The 24,247-nt window shown below is 42.2% G+C and overlaps 1 protein-coding gene across 4 annotated transcripts in view; it reads left to right on the top strand.

Moving 5' to 3' along the window:
- Positions 1 to 657: 657 nt before the first annotated feature.
- The window catches only part of garnl3 (GTPase activating Rap/RanGAP domain like 3), a 67,900-nt gene continuing 44,310 nt past the window's right edge, over positions 658 to 24,247 (top strand). For all 4 annotated transcript variants that reach the window (XM_083929811.1, XM_083929809.1, XM_083929810.1 and 1 more), the window contains exon 1: positions 658 to 1,091. In XM_083929811.1, the coding sequence (XP_083785937.1) occupies positions 994 to 1,091 (98 nt within the window). In that variant the 5' untranslated portion in view covers positions 658 to 993. The remainder of the gene's footprint in view (positions 1,092 to 24,247) is intronic.

The following is a 24,247-nucleotide window of genomic DNA, read 5'->3' as shown; positions in this document are numbered from 1 at the left end:
TGTCTTATTTGATGTATAAAGTACTGAAAAAGACCATGGGATGGTTTTGCGCCATAATTACACTTTAAATGAATATATCTGTACATCTCAGTTGTTAGTCTCATAGGTGAAAAACTGTATTGTTAAATTGCTTTCTCTTACAAACAAAGGAACTAAAAAATCCCCAAAAAATATTTCTTATGATCAAGTTCACCCAAATTAAAGCACCTCTGCTGTATTTTCTCTCTTTCACCCAGCTGCAAGCTGACAAAGACCAATCCAGATTAATATCTTAGGGTAGCCTGTGATGGATATTGTTCTCTTTATTAATATAAATAACACACATTCATACCCTCACTGTCACGAGCTTTCTTTCTCACGCACATGGTTACTTAGTTTAACCCTAAACACACACACACACACACACACACACACACACACACACACACACACACACACACACACACACACACACACACACACACACACACACACACAATCAATCCTCCCTCTCTCTCTCTCTCCCTCTCTCCCTCTCTCTCCCTCCATCAGTCCCATTGCCGTGCAGCCACCACTCAGTGCCGGGCTGAAGCTGAAGGAGCGCTGTGGGCTCCACAGTTCAGGATCTCTGGAGCCGGGGAAAACTGCTCAGCATTGTCCGCTCAGGTTGACAACTGCAGCAGCAGCAGCAGCAGCACCACCACCGCCTCTACAGCCTGCGCGCATGGAGATACCACCAACCCCGACACCATGCACCTCTAAAAGCTCCAGCAGCACCGTCTTTTGTCTCGTCTGAGAGAGGAAAGTCTGCAAGATCACTTTCCCTTGCTCCGCTGAGGTGGACTGAGCGTTTTAAAGGATCTTTTTTTCCTCCTCTTCTTTTTCAGCCAAACCGTTTCTCCTTTTTTTCCCCTTCCGCCTCTCGCAGTCTAGCATTTTTTTTTTCCACTTTTCTTTTTTCCCAGGACAAAAGGCGCTGCTGTTTCCACGAGTCTACCTGCTCGTCCAGCACCCATGAATTCAGATAAAAATGTGTACCTCGGCAGAGACAAAGGCATCATGCGGAAGAGAGCCTTGCTGCTTCGGAAAGGTTGCAGCTTCGAGATTACCAGGTAGGTCCTGTTGGGGTTTTTTTTTATTTTTGAAGGGGGACGCTTTTTGTGTGGGACAAGAGGGCGATCAAAAACGACCAGACCACCCCACAGAAACTGCAATCTCCCACATAGAAGTGGCACACAATGGGTGTCTTTCACCTTGGTGGTTTGGGGATTGAGCCGGGATCTGCCGTGTGTATGTGCGCGCATAGATGAGGAGCCCCCCAAAACCTAGAATGTAAATAGTGTAGCCAAGTCATAGAACCGCCTCTGTGGCTAAAATCACATCTTAATGTCTTTCGTCCATCTCATTTTTTCCCTCTCATCACCGTGCGCTCACGTTTCCTGTCATACTGGTTGGGAGCGTTACGCACGGATACATTTTGTCCGCACCTGACTCTGCAATGTTGACAAAGCTGCTTAGTGGCAGGACGCCGCCAATCTTCTTTTCATAGGCAAAATCTGGTTTTGAACGGGCAGTGCAGTGCCTCGATGCTGTCCAATCATGCAGCATAGAGGGCTGAGGATATGCCGGTTTTAATTCCAACCACAGGAGATGATTTGGAGGACCGGGTCACCTGCTGTATAGTCTTATGAGGCACATCTGCACACCTGAGTTCACACACATCCTGAGGTGAGAAACAGAGGAAGGCAGGGGGTCTCACTGATAGATGGACCACATAATGTGCAGCTGATGTGACTTCTCAGCGTGGCACGGCTGGTTTTTGGCAAACCTCCTGGAGTCTGAGATATGTGGCCTTCTGTGCTCCAGCAGGATGACACCGGTTGTGTGTTCCCGAGCTCTTTGGATATCCTAACCTGCCCTTGCTCCCTCTCTTAAGTCATTTGTCAGTTTGTGTTGTGCTTTGGACCAGAAGATAGCAGTTATTTTTTTTAAAAAGGCTCTCACTTTTTATGATGTCACACCAGTTCCTTCCTCTTTGTGTTTGCACTCACAGACAGTACTCACTGTGCACAAGTCTTCCTAGCTGGGGATTGTTTATCAAGTACTTGTGATAGCAAGTGTGTTTAGAGCTTAACGATAGAGCTTAGAGGTATTTCATTTTCAACAGGCGATTATTTTCATTGTCGACTACACCGCCAGTGACTGTCCCAGTTAAACATTTGGTCTGTAAAACAAGTATAAACACATGCACTTAACATGTTCTTTGTAGTTTTTGAATGTTATACGTACATTGTAAATATTTGTGACAGTTTTAAGGTAAAACTTAACACGAGGTCAGACCATTTTAACTGTGTGTGTGTGTGTGTGTGTGTGTGTGTGTGTGTGTGTGTGTGTGTGTGTGTGTGTGTGTGTGTGTGTGTGTGTGTGTGTGTGTGTGTGTGTGTGTGTGTGTGTGTGTGTGTGTGTGTGTGTGTGTGTGTGTGTGTGTGTGTGTGTGTGTGTGTGTGTGTGTGTGTGTGTGTGTGTGTGTGTGTGTGTTGTCAATGATAATCAAAATAGTTGATAACATTATCTTGATTACATTGTCTATAGATTATTGTTCTGGTCACATCACAGCCCTTACTTCCACCTCCACTCTCATTTCCTGCTATTTCAGACCTGTGGAGGTGTACATGAATTGCAAATTTACCCATGAGTCTCGCTTCATTGCCCGTTATAGCTGATAACTCTCTGTATGTATGTGTGTGATGGTGAGACTTGCTCTGTCGGAGATCTTTCAAAAAAGAGACATGCACTGTATTCTGGGTGCATGTGGGGGTGGGATTTGGCCAGCTTTGTGCCAAGCATTTACTTTCAAATTACACATCTCTTCTAATTAGCTTGATTTATCCTGTGTTGTGAAGGGGGGCTTGTTCCTTGTCTGTATGCTGTGGACCCAGAGCCACAGTGGAAGTCTTCCTGGCAGACTGTCTCTAAGACACTAGCAGTTTAACAGCCAATCAATCAGAGCCGAGCCTGAAGTGCTACTGCATGGGGAAATAGATTCTCCGCTATACTGAGGGGATATGGAAGACACTCAAGTAAAGGGCTGCTGAGAACTCTGTGTATAATCCATTGTGCTGCAGAGATGCATGACCAAGCAGACCCAATACATTTAGACAGTAGACACAGTGTGTTAGAAACGCGCTTTCACATGCTCACACACACACGCACACACACACACACACACACACACACACACACACACACACACACACACACACACACACACACACACACACACACACACACACACACACACACACACACACACACACACACACACACATTGACTGAAGTGTTTGCCTGCGGACGTATGTCATGAGGATTTTTTATCCAGACGTTGATCTGCCCTTTTTTTTCCTCCTCCAGGCTACAGACACGAATCGGTGTGAGACAATAGTTTTCTCAGATCCTTTACATGAGTAAAAGTACCAATACAACAATGTGAAAATGTCAAAAGTATTTTGTGGTAGTGTCTAAAGTAGTTCCCAACCTAGGGGTCGGCCCCTCCAAAGGGACACAATCAATTAAATACTGGATGATTTGACCTCTCTGGGCCTCAATTATTTCACTGAACTGTTCCTAGGGGAAGTGTCTCTTTGATTTAACAATACGCCCCAACTTTTCTTAAGAGGTCACAAGCCAAAAAGGTCAGGAACCACTGCTTCTGAAAGTGTTCATCTGAAAACGGACTACTTAATACAGCTGTCAGATGAATGTAGTGGATTCAAAAGTACAATCCTTCCTTCTGAAATGTGGTGGTGTGTGTATGCATCACATTATGTAACGGATCCAAATACCAGATTATGTTAAATCTTAGCGAGTAATTAATAGTGTTAATTTCTTGTGATCTGTGCTAATCTCCACGCATTAATCTGCTTTGGGATAAACAACACGTCACATCACATTATTATTTCTGACTGCGTTTTGGACACGGCTTCGTAGTGACTAAGCCTTATCTAACCAAGTCAGTGGACTGCCAGTTGGCAGATTTTCTCAGTGACAGCAGGTAGCTGCAATGTTGCAGGTGAAAGCAGAGAAGCTGAATGGACTACTGGAAGCAATTGTTTGGTCATTTTTCTCTGCTATGCTGGTTGCAGATGGTTAATGTATCTGGGTATGTGCAGTTGGTTACATGGACTTAACGGGGTGCTCCACTGATTTTACACATCAAAGTCTGTTCGCAGGAGTCCTGCTGCATACTGTATGTGGAAATAGTTGTGTAATGACTTTTATGGCTCCAGAGGGAGCTGCACGATATATCCTAAATCACATCAGGAGTGTGGAGTTAAGACTTCCAGTATTTCCATAGGGCTGTGGTATCACAACTATAATATATATAGAAAGAAAATCCAGCTACAGTGCCGTTAAAGTCATTCCCCAGCTGCAATGACGGCGCAGAGAGCATATGCAGAAGAACCGGATCAGATCAGAGCATGCAGGGCTTTTTCAGGAGGGAGGGCTAAAGAAACAGGCGCTAAAATGTAAGCGATCAGTCAGAGGGTGAATACAGGTAGATGGACATCTTCAGAAAGTATGACACAAAATATATAATGTAAAAAATATAACATTTTCTAGTAAAAAACCCAAATAAAAGTATGACCCTGAAAAATATGGGACCTTGTCACGTGTGTGCATAAAACCAGCGCACATAACTTTGGAACCGTTCTTTGCCCTTGAGTCCACAGCTTGGCAGGAGAGTCTGCAAGTCCTCCAGGAAAAACAAAGGCTTACCTATTTTTAGTGTCTTTCTTTCATTCATTTTCATTACAATAGTAGCACATCAACTCCGCCTGGCTGTCACTGTGCTCTCAGCTCTGGTCTGTCTCAAACCTCTTCCAGGCAACCTTGGCTAACTGTGTGTGAATGAGATTAGGCTACACGGTGACACTTGAAGGAGCCAAGAAATCACTGGCTCGGCTCTGACCACGAACTGGCAGAACGCACATAACTCAAGGAGACGATGCCAGAGACACAAAGGGAAAGACAGTGAACGGGCAGTAAATCATGCCACAAACCTCCAAACATACGAAACACTGACCGCCGGAGGAAGACGTTATCGGATGAAGCCAGTATCAAAAATCAGAAAAGTCAGTGTTTTCTAATGAGTTCAATGGCAACATCAGCAAATACTGATGCGGTGGAAACTAACCTCATTGCGTAGAGTCTTTGCTTGCCAATCCATAACAGAACATTTGTAGTTCATTTAAGGAAAGGCATGCGTTGGCAGGGAACAGAGAAGCCCATTTATCATCGGGCTAACACAGGGCAATGTGTGATTAGAACATGTTACTATAGTTTAATTTTGTAACGCAGACCTAACAAATACACTGAGATAAGGAGCTTGTTCACTGTGTACGCAGGAGAGATTAGGTGTGACGGCCTGTGAAGTGTGTGCTGTTCATTAATCAATCCAGCCCCTCCTTGTTTTTACCGTCCATGCACGCCTCCATTAACAAAAAGCCTCTCATAAAGCAGCGATAACTTCACCCTGCAACTGCAGCCGCATTAACGGACCAAAAATAGATCCCCGGTGGGCTGCAGCCGCCGAAACTTTGACAGACTCTTTCACTCATCCTCCTCTTTCTTTGAGTGTCTCACTTCAGAGGTCATGTGAGTGCATTTGCTTTGAAATGCTTATCAGTCTCTTCATTTACCTCCTCTCAACGCCAGAACTCAAAATGTTTTGTTACTACAGTTGCTAGGGGATTTGCCGTAGCTTGACGTCTTGTCAGATTGGCACAAGACTGGAGCCAGATGTGAAGTGCTGCATTCAGGTGCTTTGTAAAGAAATGGGCGAAGGAGGGGAAAAAAAGAGAAGGAAATATGTATTAGGGTTTGCCCTCTTGCAGTTTCCTGAAGCTTTTACACTTGGCTTCAAAGCAGCATGGGAATGAAGAACATGTGTTTTGAATGTCCGACATGTTTTCTATGTTTTTAGATCTAAGAATGTACTAATATGAGCTAGACCATATTGACATGCTCTCTTTACACACAGAGGGAGTGTTTGTGGTAGGCTGGGCTGCTGGGGTCTCCCTCTGCATTACAGTCTGTCATAAAGCACCCAACGGGGAGGTGAATTGATGGACTTTGTGACATTTTTGCTGACTCCTATGCTTTGCCTACTGTGAAGCCATTTAGCTCTCACACACACTCTAAACGCAGATAACACACACTGATTTTTACCCTCATAGTTTGCATGCGTATTTGCATTAGACAAGAGATTAAAGAAGCAGTGTAGACGGTTTAATTTGACGTCTGAAAGCTAATAGTGATATACGATTATCTTTTAATATTAGCAGGTCAACATCATGTATCTGTGCCTTCAAAAACCCTTTCAAATCACATTAATGATGTGACAACTCTGGTTTTTGTTTCATTTAATATTACTTTTTGGCACTTAAGGTAGACAGTAAAAGAACAGATAGGGGATGACGTGCAGCAGAAGGCCATGGGTCAGATTTGAACCCTGGGCCGCTGCTGTATGGTTTGGTTAGGTGTAGGCACAAAAAGTACTTGTTTAGGTTTAGGGAGAGACTGGGCTTGGTTAAAAGAAACCAATGTTGACTGTCAGCAGGAAATGGTAAACAAACAGCGGCTAAATGGAAAAATATGTCGGTTTTTGGGGACATTGCTGATGCTGTTGTTTCTATTCTACCCATCCACCCTGGACTCTAGTGACGTCTTTAAATTACTTGTTTTGTCGAACAAACACTCCCAAATCCAAAAATATTAACTTAAAAATCACAGAGGTGTAAGAAAAGCAGGAAATACCATTTTTGACTAAATGGAACCTGTATATTCTTGTCATTTTTGCCTTAAAAATGACTTCATTGTGTAGGATTTAGTGGCATCTAGCACTTACGTTGCAGTTTGCAACTGACTGAAACTTCTCCCGTGAGCCAAGTGTGTCGGAGAACTACAGTAGCTGATGTTAACACACGAATGGACCTATATAGAGCCACTATTTGGTTTGTCCATTTTTTGGGCTTCTGCAGAAACATGGAGGTGCAACATGGACTCCATAGATGACCCACTCCATCTGTATATATACATTTCTCATTTTAAGGTAACCAAATTCTTATTTTCACATGATTATACACAAAAGAAAACAAAGTTATTAATAGCTTGACCGCCAATGGTTGGGTTGGAGATTCGGGTGTGTTATGCTAGTGGTGGCTAACGTGGCCTCGAGCTGCTAGCCTCAAGCACAGATGAGGAGCAGGCCACAGAGGTCTGGTTAACTCAAACTTTTAGTCTTCATCCCCAGCTGATGCTGATATCCCTTTATCAGATTTCCCACAGCTCTCTCTGGAGCCACAGAAAGATTTATACAGCGTATTTTCACATATGCAGCAGATAGTATTCCCCCAGACCTATAAACTGACTTTGATGTAAACGTTTCAGCTCTTAAAAAAAATAAGATGTTGCTTCCAGGAGTTATTTTTGCATGTACAGTGTACAGTGTGGAGCAATATTGTATCAACTTGTCTGATTTCCATAGAAGGTTGTAGTCTGGGAAATTGAGTGTCTTTCTGCTCTGTTCAGCCGTACAGTCAGACCCTCAGTGAGGTCTGATAAACACTGGACTGTAATCACTCCCATATGTGGCTGCATAGCTCAGCACAACCCGGCGCAGTTCAGCCATGCGCACAAGGCAGCACACCGGGGCTCATTTAGACAGAAAAATAGATTCAAATTACTGGAAGAAAAAAAAAAATACACAAAAAAAGGAAAGAAAAATCCCTCGCTTGATTACAGCCCCATGTAAACTTCTACTCTTCAACTGGAACATCTGCTTCCATTTAGGGCTTTAAGACGCATACCTACACATTAAAATGCACTGTGCGCTGCTCCGGGAAAGGTTGGCGGCTGGAAAAACATTTCCCATTATAGTTGGCTGGAGTAAGCCCAGCGTTGAGCGAGTTGTACTTAAAGCAAGGTAATGGAGGAGAAGCGGCCAGCGAGAGCACAAGCCACAAGCCACTTGTATATGAGAGCCATATTCTGGGCTCAAAGTTGTTTAAACATCTTTTTTTTCTTCTTTACCACGGTCACTGTTAAGGATGCCGCAAAATGAGAGTGGAGGTGTGTTGAGGTATGAAAGATCAAAGGAAGACTGCAGGCCGCTTCACACCAGCCCACTGCCCCTGTCATAACCCTAAAAAAGAGCGATCCGGGAGAGACGAAGGAGGAAGTGCAGCCTGTGAAGGGTTACTGTTGTACATTTTTACCCTGCGGTTTTTAAGGGAGGCGAGCCAAAACCTCCCTTTGGTTAGAGAGCGAGCAACAGAAAGAAAGGGGGAGAGAATGAAAGAGATGGAAGTGCAGATTGGAAGTATGTGTCTATTTTCAGCAGAGGTTGTAAAGATGTGGCTCAAATGAAGTCGTGGAAGTGTGGACATTCTTTACACACACGACACACGGGGACTTCCCCCAACTGTACGCCTCTTTGTAATAGTATAGGGATTATATTGCACGTCCCTCTTTCTTCTGAGCCACTCTGAAATAAGAAAGTCCGAGCTGACTTTTCCATCTGAGCTTTTACGTTGTTGTTTTTTTTTCTTAAACTCAAAAACCAGTGTGATGTTAAAGGCACAGGTGCACGTTTGTGTGAAATGTATGATCATGCATAAATAAATGCATCTTCCAATGAATAGTAAGTGACAGGCCTCCCTTAACCCTCAACTGCACTCTGTTCCAGCAAGGCAAAGGTCTTTAGGACCCTCACACCCTCGCATTTATAGGTAATTTAAGTCAAACTGTAATATCTCATGATGTGATTAATCAAACAGGGAGATGAAGTGGGTATAATGTTGATTTGGGGACGGGATCAATATAACTTAGAGAAACAAGCATAATGACAACGCTGACATGCCGATGTTTAGCAGTTATGATTGAATTGAAAGCTTTATTCGTCACCTGTTAATCATGTTCAAAATCATAGTTGGCAACAAACAGCTGAGTGGAATGTCAGCAGTTTTGCAGGAATTTGGTCATAAACCTAAACTATTTACATAATTTTGTAATGTGGCTGGTGCTGGATGAGAGTTTAAGGATCAACAAAGGCACTACAACTCATCCTCTGGGGACCATGAACGTCTGAACAAAAATGTGTTGAGATATTTCAGCCGGGACCACTTGACATTGCCATCCCCCGAGCTGCTATGCTGCTAAAACGTACTAGCATAGACTTATTGTAGCTGTGATTTTCAAGTTCAAGGTCTCAATGAGGGAGATGCATAATAAAAATGATAAAATGTAAAATGATTTTACAGAGGCAGTTATGTAGGTTTCACCGGTCTAGAGCCAACCAACAATAACCACACCTACATGATCCTTAAAGAACAAAATATATATCAAGCCAAGAATGATTCATATTTGCCATTTAATATAATAAGCAGCTTTTTGTGAAGGTTTGAAGTAAGGAACAGGAAAGAATAACATGGAGCCATAGTACATTATATTTCATCTGCAAAGGAAAACAATGTAAATGACATTTCTGTTTCACCATCAATAGAAAATAAAAGACTGATGTTTTTTAATATACTGAATGTTTTCAAAATGACATATGTTACTTATTTCCCCCCCCAAAAAAACTGAAATGTATGCAGGAGGAAGGGATTTAAACTATAGGTATGTGATTTAAATTATAAATAATATATATTGTTTGGATAAACTCACAAGTCATACACAATGCATGCATTGTTTTCCTCATTTAATTGTGATAAAAATGTTTCACCACAAGAGGGCAGACTCTCCCTGTAAAAGCAGTGATGTTACTCTCTGTGCTGGAGGGTCAGTGGTTGTAAAGATGTCATTTGAGCAAAAGCATTCACACTTTAGATCTTTGTGATTGAGGTTTGTGATTCCGCACAACTCTGAGAAAATGAAGCTGAAGAGCTGCAGAGAAAAAAAGAGTCAAATTGTGAGTTGTTTGTAAGCAGTGGAAACCTTCATACTTTTCCACCAGGAGGAGTGAGTGCGTTAGGAAGCAGTGACATTTATGTGGAGAGCAGGTGGACTCAAGTAGCTTCAGATGAGGGTTTGATTCAGACAGAGACAACAAAGACACTGTGTTCATTTGCGTTCTCTTACAATGGAAATTGTTGTTATTGCCAACAATACTAATGCATTTTACCCCTTAATTTATTCAGGACAAAAGTTCATTGTCACTGTCCAGAAAACTGCACAAAATCACTCTCTCTCTCTCACACACACACACACACACACACACACACACAACCGCACACACACACACACAACCGCACACACACACACACACACACACACACACACACACACACGTAGCCAAAGGCCGAAGGGCATAGTGGTGTCCCGAGGCGTTCTGATCGTTACAGACAAAAGGTTAATTCACCTGATCGCATTTAATGAGAGTGCCATCATCAATCGCCGCAGCCTGACGCGGTGACATTTCCCAGAAGCCACATGGTGACCCGCTGGCATTTGGGACGCACTGGAAACAAAGAGGCCAAGGTCTGAATCCAAATCATCTCCACGTGTACGTATGAATGTGTCCGTGCATGTGCTCATGTGTGTAAATGACTGCCATTAGAGAATGTGTGTCAAAGGAGCACTGCTCCCTGAAATGTACATCCAGAGGTTTAAAGCATAAGAGTACCCAGATCCTTTACTTAAGTAAAGGTGATGTAAAAATACGTTATTATAGGCCTGCGACTGCCACTTATTTTCATTCATTTATTCAGATTTGTTCTTTTTTTTTCATGCGACCAACAGTCCACGACTTAAATATATTCAGTTAACTTGTATATGATTAAGAAAAGCATCAAATCCTCACATTTGAGAAGATGATTTTTTAACATTTTTGCTTGATAAGTAACAAAAGTGATTAATCCGTTGCTCGATTGATCAACTAATCATTGCAGCACTACTCCATTGCAACTCCTCCATCTAGACTCCAGCTTAAGTCACAATTTAGAAGTATTAACAGCACAATACTTCTACTACAAGGTGAAGTTTTAAATACTTTATACAGCTGGAATGGAAGATGATACCCGCCAAATAAAAAACATAATACATACTTACAGACAATTTATTAAAAAAAAGAAAAAAGTCAGTTCAAAATAAAGAAAGAATTAATGCAAAATAGATACCTTTAAAAATGAATGAAAAATAAATAGGAAAGGGGGATTGAAACAAAACAAACTAATTATGGATGCTTATAGTTACTTTTTTTATTTTTTTTGCACATTTACTGACCCATATATTTAATATTTGAGGCATGCATTTAGTTTTGTTCTCATTTTGGATTTTGGCAGGTTCGGTCCTCCATAATCAGGCAGTCCAGCCCAGTGCCCAATCTATAAACTTAAGGGGTTGTGAGAAGATAAATGAGGGTTGGAGAGAGGGAAAAGAAAGTTGGGCTACGCACATTCGCAGACTTTTATGGGGGTTTCTTTGTTGTGAAAAAAGTGGATGATTTGGCCTTCAAATAAAAAATAAAACCATCTGAAGAAAGTTTAAAAGGCAAATCCATTTTTGGTGAAACTAACAGCTCACGTATGAAGAAGTTGCAGCTGTTTTAATCTTTAACAATGCATTCTATTTTATAATCTCATTAAACACAAAGTCTTAATCTGAAAAGTAGCTAACTACCATGTACATGCAGTAGAATCAAACCTTTCCCTCTGAAATGTAGTGGAATAGAGTACGTCTGTCTACCGCTGCCTAGAACTCCACGGTCGGAGCTGAACGTCTCCTTGAACTCACTGTTTTGCTGCTTCTTCTGTTCCAGTGTGTGGTGCAGGTTGAATCATGTCATAATCAAATGAAGCCATTTACTACTTCCCCCTCCTGGTTACATATTATCCTGTGACCATCACCAATGAAGGGTAACATCATGGCGGGTCTATTGATTTGCATGTTGTATCTGGATGTGTGTTGAGGCTTGTAGCAGCGTGTCATACACTTTGCATTACTTTATCTGTGTTTTTACTCGTTTTCATACATTTGTTTAATATAATAATTCCCGATGGATTCAGTGGAATTCCGTGTCAGTAGCTGCACATCTAATCACATTGTACACTCTCTCACACACACACACACACAGTAACAGAAGCTTTGTTTATCCTACGCGTGGGAAAGGTGCCCTGGTCAGACATGGCTTACTTGGTGAGACTAAAGGGCCGGAGTGGCAGCTGTCCAGAGAGGAGGCGGTGTAGCTCCGATGGATTAGCACACTATTGAGTCCAGAGCTCCTGATCTGCATCGCACAGCTTCACAGGCTTCAACTCTTGAGGCTAACGTGCCAGTGCTTGTGCACACACACAAACACACACAGACACTTGCATTTGTGTATCTGCAACCCTACAACCCTTTCTGGCATGGACGCATGGATTGAACCCACGCACTATAATGCTTACACCTACATTTATAACCTTAGCTTTGAAGTTGCATTCGTCTGGGGAATGCAAAGCCTGGGATAGTCCATCACTGCTGGGTCCCACACACACACACACACACGCACATACACATGATTGAGGGTTACAGTTTATATTTCATTTTCTATCATATGCTGAAGCACTCAGTTGGGGTGCAGATTTCTTTTGAAACTAAATTCCTCTTATAGAGGGAGGTTGTGGTGGTGGACAGGTCCCACAACTCAGGTCTTTCAACTGGGGGACCAGTGTTTGTGTCCTGGCAGTGTTTAGGTCCCAGGAGTACTAAGCCAAACCATTTTCTCTGAGCCTAACCAAGTCATTTTGTTGCCTAACCATCACCTTTTGTTTCTTAAACTTAATCGTTGGGGTCCATTTCTGGTCGCCGTTTCACAGCGCTACATAGAATGTCACATTTCATAGGATATCATACGAACCTGTTGCTGAGAATAAGTGCCCCAGAAAGTTTTGAGAGCCAAAAACTTAATTTCCCACAATTGGGTGGACTTTTCTGCACCAATTATTGTGAAAATGGGAAAACACAGATGACAATTTAAAATCTAAAAATAATAATATGACTCAAAGCAACCTGTTATATCGTGAGGTTGTTCTCGAAATCTCAGAACAGTGACACTAATACTAGAAGTCTGCCTTTTAGTTATTATTCTTGCTCTGATTAGTGGATGTAGTAGAGTTTTTGACGTTTTTATTTCCTCTATCAAATTGAGCCTCAACATCGCTTCTTCAAACTGTTGCTGCCCTTACTTTCCATGACGCATTGTTATTTCTATGGCATTGTGGGTTAGAGGTTGTTCTAGCAGTTCTTCAAAATAAAAGCCCTCTGCTACTTTTATGTTTTATTTGGGAGGTACAAACGCACATGCTCTTTATATTGAATGGGCACATACGTATCCCCAGCTTTCCCCCCAGGATCTGCAATCATGAGTATATCCAAAGCACAAGGCTCACTTATTCAGCTAATGGAAAGTTGCTTTTGAGGGTGTGTGAACCCTTTAGGTTGATGTTAACAGCACTCAATGTCATATAGACATAATGCAAAGTATGGTAACACCTACTTTAGTGTGAGTGCAAATGGCACGCTCTTTAAAGCGAAAGGCGACTTCCTGTTTGGAGCATTTAGTCATGAATATTGCTGAAACAATGGTTCCAGCTTCAACAGAATAAAGATGTTCCTCTTTTTGTAACGATAAATCAGAATGTTTGTTTCTTGACCGCCAATTGTCAGATAGCTGCGCACAATTTTAACGTAACTGAGACCCACTCTTAAAAACCTCACTCCATAGTGCTAGTGGCTGGCTATATATTCCACAGGGTCCATTTATATGTTAAAACAGCTTTGATAGGCTTTTGTGGGATTATTGAGCTTTACACCTTCCACAGTCTACTTTATTGTTTTCCTATTCTTACCAGTATGCCAGTCTTCAGTGTCCAATTCTCAGTCTGGTAATGCCAACTGTATCTTACCTCTCATGCTTTGAACCGTTAATCAGATAAAACAAGCTATTTCAAGATTTTACCTTGACCTCTCGGAAATAGTGATGGCCGGATATAGAAACATTTTTTTTCAAGCAAACATGCCAAAAATTCACTCCACTTTCTCATATTATATTTTATTATTATTAGCCTTCAATGGTAGCAAAAATCAAATACCTTTGTGCTTCAGAGTGTTTGTGGAATTCAAAAAAAGCTATTTTAAGACCATGGGCGTCAGAGTAACGCTGGTGACAAGTATTTACTGACCTTTTAAGGACGATTAATCAAAGAAAATCAGGTTCATCAATAGTTACTGTAGTTTCAGCCTTATACATGATATAACTTAACAGTCAATGTGCCTTAGATCAGTGGAGATAAAGGATAAAAACACAAATACATCTTGCCTTGTTTTCTACTGTGAGGAGGCAGTGGATTATATTCATCACCTGGAGCAGACCGCTGCCACATTATATCTCTCTCATGGCAGCTTTGTTATGCAGTCAGGATGATACTATAGCTCCTGGGCCACATTAACAGACTGCTCTTTGAACAGGAAGTCTTCCCCTTCTGACTTCCCTTGTTACAGACCGGCTTCACAGGCGACCGTTAAATACCAGACGCCCTTCTGCAAAGGCCATGTGGGCAGCGTGTGTGTCAAAGTTGGACAGTAGGGTTGCGTTTATGCAACATGTATGAATGTCTTTGTATGGGCATGTGTGATCGTCCCCGGGGCTCTAATTAGAGGCGGGGGTGTTCAGGTGTCTCAGGATGATTGTTTGTAACTCGATCCTGACGTGAGAAAACGAGGGCTTTATTTACAGAGGTGTCTTTTGAAAAGTATTTCTTCTTCGTCTTCAGGCTGCTGCGAGTTTCAGCTGCATTTCAACATAAGCTATTCTTAAAAGCATTCACATTCACAGAGAGCAAATCCAATGTGTGTTGGTAGCCTTTAGGTGTTTTCCTGTGGCGTGTCGTGCCACAGAGGGGGGTTTCTACTGATTAAAAATTGATGAGCAGCTGAGTGCTGTGTAGCCTGAGCTGAGCATTCCTGCACTCTTTCATGGTGTGTGTGTGTGTGTGTGTGTGTGTGTGTGTGTGTGTGTGTGTGTGTGTGTGTGTGTGTGTGTGTGTGTGTGTGTGTGTGTGTGTGTGTGTGTGTGTGTGTGTGTGTGTGTGTGTGTGTGTGTGTGTGTGTGTGTGTGTGTGTGTGTGTGTGTGTGTGTGTGTGTGTGTGTGTGTGTGTGTGTGTGTGTGTGTGTGTGTGGCGCGCGGCGCGCTGTGGCTGGGCCATTGTGGAGGTATCAGATTTACCTAAGCTCACATTTCACCTGCTATTCTGTGTGTGTGTGCAGAGAAATTAAAAAAAATAAAGGCTGTTTTGACATGTTGTTGCCACATTCCTGTTTTATTTCTGTCCTCCCTCTCACACGTTCAATATTTTCTTTACTCATGTCTTCCATCCTTTTATTCCACTGACAAGTGACAAGTATTTTGCTCAGCCTGTAGCATTACTCTGAGTGTTAAAAATCGTACCCCTAATGCTCTCTTTGGGGACGCTGAGCTTAGCAAAACACACTTAGCCTACCATTGTTTCCTAAAACAGCTGTAAATGACAGTTTGTAATAACAATGTATCAAATGGCAAGGTGAGAATAATGTGACAGTGTGAAAGAATGCACTTGTAATAGCAAACCTACAGAGAGACTTAACAGAGCCTTATAGCGGTTTTCAGCTCATTGTTTAGCCGTCCGTCAGCTTTTCTGCTTCGGTTCTGTCTCAGCACTCTCATAGTGTCACCTTCTGCCAAAAAAACCTCACAACCGAGTGTACTGTATCTGCTCAGCACCAAACAGCAGACAGACACTGTAGGGACTAACTGGTGAACACAGAGGAGCAATTAGCAGCTAAAGAGCCAGATAGGATCCCTCAGGACTTGGTAGAGACCAAGAAAGATATATATATAGCAGAAGAGTTTACAATGGACAAATTATGTAACAGAGACCCTGTTTCTAAATAACCTTAAATCTAGTTTGGTCTGTCTATACTGCAATTCCATTCAATGATACCAACATATCCGTTCTAAACTAACATCAGCTGATATGTTAGTCTAGCTCCGGTTTATGGCAAATTATTGAGTTTTAAGGCGGCCAAAAGAAAAGAAAAGACAACATTTAAAGTAAAGTTTGTTCATTTATTATTTTTACACGTAGGAGTATTTAGGTTTGTTGAGCTCCAGACAACAGGAAGTCAGGCCGATGACAATAAAACACAAGAGTGGATGTTTGTTGTGGCACGCCATCACTAAGTTCCTCAAAACGCGTCAGTGCAATAGACGCCAGTCTCGCATGTCTCCAGGACCGACCACATTGAGTGTTAAATGGGGGGAGGCAGAAAAGAGCATTTTGAAGAGGTAAAAAGAGAGGCAAGAAGTGAGGAGAGGGAGAGAAGGGAGGCTGAATGAATGAATGACTGACCTCATCATTGCCAGGACCGACTGTTGACTGGGATTATGGGCAGACCCAGAGAGCACATTAGAGTGATCGATTTGGGCGGATCTGAGAAACACAAAGATCGCAGGTTGCCAAGTTGTGACTGGAACTGGAACCAAAATCAGTTTATTACCAACTTGTTAACATTTACAACTGCCAACTTGACGGATTAAAACCTTTTTTTTTTATTAATGACACACTGACATTTATAACTTTAGACTCATTAGGAAGTGTGATCCATGATTTATTGATGAATTACCAACATTTGTAACTGCATAAACACTCATTAGGGCCTGCCACAAAGAAGATTGTTCACAACCTGGCAACCCAAATGTGCTTCTTAATGACTTTTAACTGCTCTATTTGCTCACAATAAATAAAACCATTAGTTACAACGTATGCTTTATAAATTGTGACTTTTTAGCAAGTAGTACCACAAAAATATTGATTATTTTATGCTTTATCATAAATAAATGGACATTGTAGGGTGCAAAGCTGCTACATTCCCCGCCTTTGTTTGCTCCTAATTGACCAGGAAACCGATTTGAGATGCGTGTTTTGAATTCCCTTCACATTTTCTCCGGGTGCTCACACCGGATGATGCGATGCGAACCTGCTGCAGCCTCAGCTGCATACTGACTTTGCGCTCCGGGATATTGCAGCCTAAATGTAGAGAAGCTTCACGTAATTGACGGTGATGTAACAGCAACTCAAAGAAGGAAGGGGGGAAAACCCCGATAAGAATAATCTGCTCTGAATGGAGCCCTTTGCTCTGCAGAGCCTCCAGCAATAAACTGTGGTGGATTGAAATGCACCACTGATATGAGAGAGAGGGGAGGGGGGGGGGGGGGGGGGCAGAGGGACAGAGACAGAAACAGAGAAAGAGAGAGAGAAAGAGAGAGAGAGAGAGAGAGAGAGAGAGAGAGAACACAGTAAACACAGCTCCTGTGGCAGAGCCGTTCCGCTTCATCATCATGCTGTGACCAGTTGCGCACAGAGACCGAGAGCCAAAAAGAGTCAGACCACCAGCCGGGTTTTGATCAGCTGTTGTCGGAGTTTGCCCCGCAGTGATGTTCCTGTGCTCTTAACGAGAGGAGAGACACACACGGAGAGGGAGAGAGAGAAAGAGAGACGCCGGTTTGTTGTTGTTGTTGCTGCCTTGTCCGCTGGACTGACATCGCATGGGGACATGAACAGTGTGGATCCAGCCTCTAACAAACTGTTGACTTTCACTCAGCGGTAAAAAAAAACAAAAACATATATTCTACTCTTAGCTGTGTTTCTGCATGCCACCTCTCATCTGTTGCATGCATAGCTCACTGTCGTCGCTCTGTCATAATCCTGCAGCACTGCCTTATTGTATTATGCAGCCCGAGCAAATGAGACAAAGCTGAAGCCACCTGCTCCGGTGTGCGAACCTGTATGTCGGTGCGTAAAGTGCGCTCTTGGATCGGCTAATGATGGTTACAAGAATCGACTGTTCTGGGTCGAGTTTTGGTTTTAGTTTAGTGATGTATGAAGCCAATCATTTATTGATCTTTTTTTCCGTTTACCCTGGGATGGCTGGCAAACTGAGAGCCACGGAATCCACAAGTCTTCAGTCTGGAAGTATTGACGCTCCTCAGCAGACTCTTTGAGCCACAGCAGCTTGAACCACAGCGCAGCTTTATGTGCAGCTTTGTCCCCAGTTTTATGAATTATAAACTGAGTCAGTTGATTTGTGCTAATATTATGTTGCTTATTAATGAATTAATATGCCCCCACCCATTTTTAGAGTAGATATTTCAGTACGTGCATGGAAAACTATGAATTATGCATTACATGCTTTTCAGTTCAAGGTAGGGTGGAGGTGTATGCAGCCAGCGACAGAATAATGTATGGCAGGCACCTGGCTTAAAGTGTGCAGCTGAGTTCAGACATCCTCCAAGGTTACTCCTATAGTAGCTCATTTCCAGCCTCTTAGAGTGATCGGAAAATGATATGCTCCAGCTATTTACCAGCGAGAGACTGGGGCTCTAGTGACACTTGGAACAGAGAGAGATCATATAGTCAACATAAAGCTATCATGGCACTGACGCCTCCTGTTCATGCTGCACCAATTGTGCGGAGAGGGAGAAGAAAAGAGCCACAGATGTCCTGAAATTTCCATGCAATGCTCAAATCACTTCCTATTATATCTTCATATCACATTGCTGTTTAGGCATGAATTGGCTTTTTCGTCTCTTTTCCGCGTGAGAATCCTCTGCATCTTTGTCAAGCTCGTCCTTATATTTCTAGTTTCTAGACGTCACTTTAGCAAAAATGGCTTTGTGACTTGGTTTACTACGAATAATAAAGGCACAAAGAGTTTGATTGGTTAGTATTCATTTGCATTTGTAACTTTGTTTTTAGATGAATTAACAATCAACCCTTGGTGCATGGATTAGATTCATTTGAATTAGATGGAAATGGTTTAAATCCCAAAATGATTTACCACATTGCACCTTATTGTTATTGCACATGGAAGAAAACAGACTACACACCAGTTCTATTATTCAACGTTTTATCCTCACATTTCTGCAGTGATCCCAAGGAAATGCAGTAGAAAACTGAATTGAATTATTTACATTGTCACATGTATCTGCCAGATGTGGGTGCATGAATGAGATGGAAAAGCTCCTGAATGTTTGATACATTCTGAATGTTGGACCGTTTTTACTCATTTCATTGCCACAAAAGTCTTTGGTATTATTTCTGCGCCTGTTGGTCTTTTGGTGTATTTGGCTTTTCTTTCCAACACAATCTCCAACAGAGCCACTTTATGGATGGATTTAAGAGTTCAAAAAGTCCATACCGTTTTTAAAATAACTGATAAAAGGATTGGCTTTTTTCCTTCTTTTTTGCTCGACCAGCAGCAGAAGGTTTAGTATGATGGACGGCAGTGTGATTTAAACTTCACATTTCACTGTACTGTACGGCGCTTTCGGTGGCGACTGTCCATTGTCTTGTGAAAGAAACCACAATTTGTGCCCTTTCCCGTACTCCATTACTGAGGGCAGCAGCTGAGTAATGAATATCCATTTTACCTCCTTTCTTTTTCAGAGGTATTTATCTTTGGTCCAAGCTTCCAACGTCATTTTTACTTGGCTAACAGCCATTAAGCTGCTGGAAAGTGACTGAACCGTTGTGGTGCAGAGTTCAACTTATGATGTCTAAACATATGGGCAGCCGTGAATTCAGGATAATGGTTTCAACTGTGTTATATCTCAAATGCATGTTAAGCAGCACGTCAGGAGTGTAAGGGAAAAGGACAGGCCTATAATCAATCACTCTTTTATATCACAAGACCAAGAGTCCATGCTGGCGGCTTGTACTTACAATAAGGCACAATTTGAACTCAATGCTAATGCCAGTATGCTAACATGCTCACAATGACAATACTAACGGGCCGCAATCATAAACCAACCCAAATAATGTATTTGCATAAATGAAAGGTTACCAGGGATCTACATTTTTTTATTACAATTTATCAAATGGGTACCATGGATTTCTGTATCAAATTTTATGGCAATCCATTTAACAGTGGTTGAGATATTTCAGTTTGGACTAAAGCGTTGGGCCGACCAGCCAAGCCTAGTGCGCCCACATAGTGGCCAAACGTGTAATTACAACTTCTGGGTTTGTCATGTGATGAAGTTGGGTCCCAAAATACATTTTCTCATAGACTTACACTGTGAAAGAGAGGTCTGTAAATCAGCAGATCTTTTTTTTTTTTTTTGGAATACATCAACTTCCCAGTACGAACACTTAAATAACCCTCATTTGGTCCAAAACTTTACAAACATTTAATAGCCGAGTCCTGGTATTTTCCTTCCTCCGTTCATATGAAGGAGCCCAAGACCGAGTGGTTGGGAGGCAGGGTTAAAGGAGGTGCACCTGCTCTATTGCCCCCACAGATACGGACGATCAGGGTAATTTTATACACCGAAGTCCAACTTTTTTGGGCTTTAATAGGAAGGAGTGGGAATCCGCCCCCAATGCTATATCCACTATCCAGTTCTCTTTAAACATCTGTGAGACTGACTGGCATCACCATCCTAGATAAAACGGTCATCAAACATGCTCTTAAGCTGTATTATTTTAGGGGAAAGTGAATAAAAACATTCATCCTGGACCAAACTTAATCGTGATTTGAAGTGATAACATGATCGGGACAAATTTTAATCTTTGCTATACTCGATAGAGCATTCACTGTAGGGGATCTTTTTTTGTTGTTGCATTATTCCCTCAAACATGCTGTGCTTGAAATCGTTATATTTTCTATCCAGTGTATTCCACTTTCAGAGCTCTGTTGACACGTACATGTTCCTCATCACACCTAAGGCACTTTACTTCCTCAGCTCGTTCCACCTCTTTAATAGGTGTCAGCACAGCTTTTTGGTCTGATAGAAACCACCTTGTGCACTAGCAGCTTTTAGTCCATGGGTTGCACCGCCTACATGTGTTAAAATAACCCTTTTTTAAAGCAAAAATTGGAAGCATTTCCCCAAGTACACAAGGAAGCATTCTCAATCTGGCACTTTTCCCTTTGGGCATTACACAGCCAAGCATTGTGGTTTTAAAAAGGTATCTTTGTGTGAAAGTGACTGCTTTGATGCATTTATTTACTCAAGCCAAACCAACTAACCGAGGTTAGGAAGCAAAACATCTCTTTTGAACCACAGCCACTAGAGACATGTTGATTGTACATGCAATTACAAAACAAAAAAACCCTGAATATCTGATGGCATCTGTCATTGTGCTTTTCAATTCAACACATAGAAATAGAATCAGTAGAAGCGGTACTCCCATTCAAATGAACACACTAACTTCCATACAGACTGAATCAATTCGACGACACACTATCAACAATCACGTCTGGCAGTTGATGTACACTGCAGACTTATGTAAAATCAGACAACTTGTTGAATTCTGTTGCTACCCGTAACTGTAATGTTTGAAGATATATAGTTAAACACAGCTGTCCGAACTATCAGATGTCATGCTGAGCTTATTTTATGCGCTGTGTTGCTTTGCGTCTTTGATGCGACATGTAAACTAGGTCTCCAACATAATTTGTGTGAAAGTGTTGGTTTTAATAAGATATGAAAGCATCAAACATGCATTTTAGAATGAAAGAGATGAGAGTAGATCCAGTTGTTCCCTGCCCCCTTTTGCTCAGCACTGTTTGATTGTATGTAAGGGACTCAGGGGTTTTCGGCCTAGAAGTTATTGTAAGCAGACATCGTGATTGGGTCTGTAGCCACTGAGGTGAGGTTCCCAGTTACGACTAAAAGAGCAGTGGAGTTATAATTTTATGAAGCATAGAGAGCTGAATTGAGACAAATTTAACAACTTGATGCTTCATCCACCCACATTGCTTTCGCCAGATGAGTGACAACTTTGTGCCGCTAAGCCAAGTTTTCTGTAACCAGTGTAGCATAACAGCATGGTGGAATCAGAGGCTGTATAAAAAATGGACGTAGCATACATGTCGGGGGTCCATTCTCTCAACTTTATCCAATTGTCCTCGCCTACGGGAGTCGCCATCTTGTCAGACCTTGACTCTGCCTCATTTTCTTACCAAAAAAGGACACTGATTTGACGTTGGAGGGATGGAGATATGTCCATCTCGCTGGCGTATACCTCCGAGACAAAGTGAAGGCCAGCGGCTAGCTGTCACTCAAGAGGTCGCGCCCCCTCATACACTTTAACCTCCAATAATATAAAAACTAGCCTGATACCAAAAAATTCAACCCCCTCTGCCGTGTCATGGAGATATGACCTAAACATACAGACTAAAGTGTTTTTCTGTACCAGGCCATAAAAAAGTTTAAGGCTATGAAAACGGCCTGTTTAACATGGGGGTCGATGAGAAATTGCTCTATTATGCAAACTGCGTGGACCCTAGTGGACACTCGGAGAACTGCAGTTTTTGGCTTTTCCGCACTGGATCAACCAGGGAGTCGCTGTGGTGGAGGCTTGAGTGGAATTAGCAAGCTAGCTGACTAACCTGCCGTCCGCTAGTTAGCTACCATCCACCATGCTTTCATGATACACTGGTTCCAGAAAATGAGCCAAACAGCATCTGGGTCTAATGGTCCCTCTGCCTCGCTCTCTGTCGCTCTCTTGAGCTATCTCCACTCTCCTCCCGGCAATCTAGCTGGGACACACTTTATGGCCCCCATTGATGTGTGTTGTCACCATATTAGTAACAACAATCTCCATTTTCTTTTGTACTCGTCAAATGATCACAGAAATCCTTTAAATGTCCTTTCTACTCATTCAATTTGAACGGTTCAGTCCTAACATAAAGTGATATTCCATATATACCTTCAGACATCACAAGAAGCCTGTATAGAGGTTCACTTGGAGAGGGAGGGGTTTTCATTAGGAAGGTGGGTGGGCTGGTATCGTTTAATCTTCCCACCACCAAGGTACAATTCTTTTCATGACCCCCACTCTGCAAAAGGTGAGAAGAAAAATTGGGAGCACATTAAGGTAAAAGCTGTGATGGAGCACGTGTTGTGGCGCTCCAGCAGACCCCTCGCTCCCCCGAATCACCAGTATGTAGAGGAAGAGAGTGAGTAAGGAAACAGTGATGGATACATCCTGTAGCGCGGATGCACTTTAAAATGCGTCCTTTTAGCTCGAGTGTGCATTATGTATTAACAGCCCCACTCTGCAGAGAGAGAAACCTGACCAGAGACGGAAGAGTTAGGGGGAGATATAAGAGGAGTGGGGGATGTGGTCCAGGGAGACAGATGAAGCAGAAAGCTTGCAGGTCACATCACCACTCAGACGATCATGAAGAAATATATAAACACAAGGCATGCAGAATGCCTCCCACCATGTGCACACACGGTAGGAGGTGCAATCAGTTTTTTGAGGTGAAGCATGGCTAGAGCTCAGGTGGTATAATGAGTACAGACAATCTTTTTAGATGGAGGTTAATGCATTTTAGGGTGGCAGCGAAATAAAATATACATATAGCAAGAAGAAATAGTCCTTCCCAAATTGATAGATTGTTGTGTGTTGTGGTGTATGCATATGTAGTTTATGCATGCACGTTTTTAGGACAAACTCTTAGCTGTGCTGGCTTTTGGTCTGGAGGCAGAATATAGACGTTTGTCTCATGGTGCGTGAAGACGTTGCATATTTGATTTCCATGTTCATGATCAATTTAGTATTGCACTAATGGTTCAAACAATAAGAACTTAAATGTAAAGGTTCCATATTATGCTCAGGTTCATACTGGTAATTTAGTTTTCTACTAAAATATGTTTACATGTTTATGTTAAAAAAAACTATTCTATTTTTTCTCATACTGTCTGTTCTGTCTGAATATACCTGTAACCACACTCTGTTAGAAACGCTCCATTTTAGCACCTGTCTCTTAAAGCAGCAGTGCTTCGAGCTTACTACTAATGTAGCATGCTAACATGGGCACAGTGGGTATTTTAATATGTTGATATTAGCAGGTATATAGACTACAGTGTTCCTCATCTTAATTTAGCATGCTAGCATGCTAACATTTACTAAATTTCACAGTGAGGCTGATGGCGTGGGGTCACGGTCTTCCTTAAATTTACTACAGAACGTCTCAGGTATAGTGGCTTTCATGCGGTCGCATACTTCGAAGTAATCCGAAAACTCCCATATTACAGTAAAATACATTTGTATATCTGATGTTTGTGTGCGTTACTTTTTGTATTCAATGTATTAGCGATTGTATCTGTGTGCGCATGTGGCTACTGGACCAGCAGTCATCTCTCGTAGCCAGTCTCCATCTATCACTGGGGCTTAA

The sequence above is a fragment of the Echiichthys vipera genome, assembly GCF_963691815.1.
Source record: "Echiichthys vipera genome assembly, chromosome: 16".
In the NCBI taxonomy this organism is placed as follows: domain Eukaryota; kingdom Metazoa; phylum Chordata; class Actinopteri; order Perciformes; family Trachinidae; genus Echiichthys; species Echiichthys vipera.
This window is presented reverse-complemented; position numbering and strand designations above follow the sequence as displayed.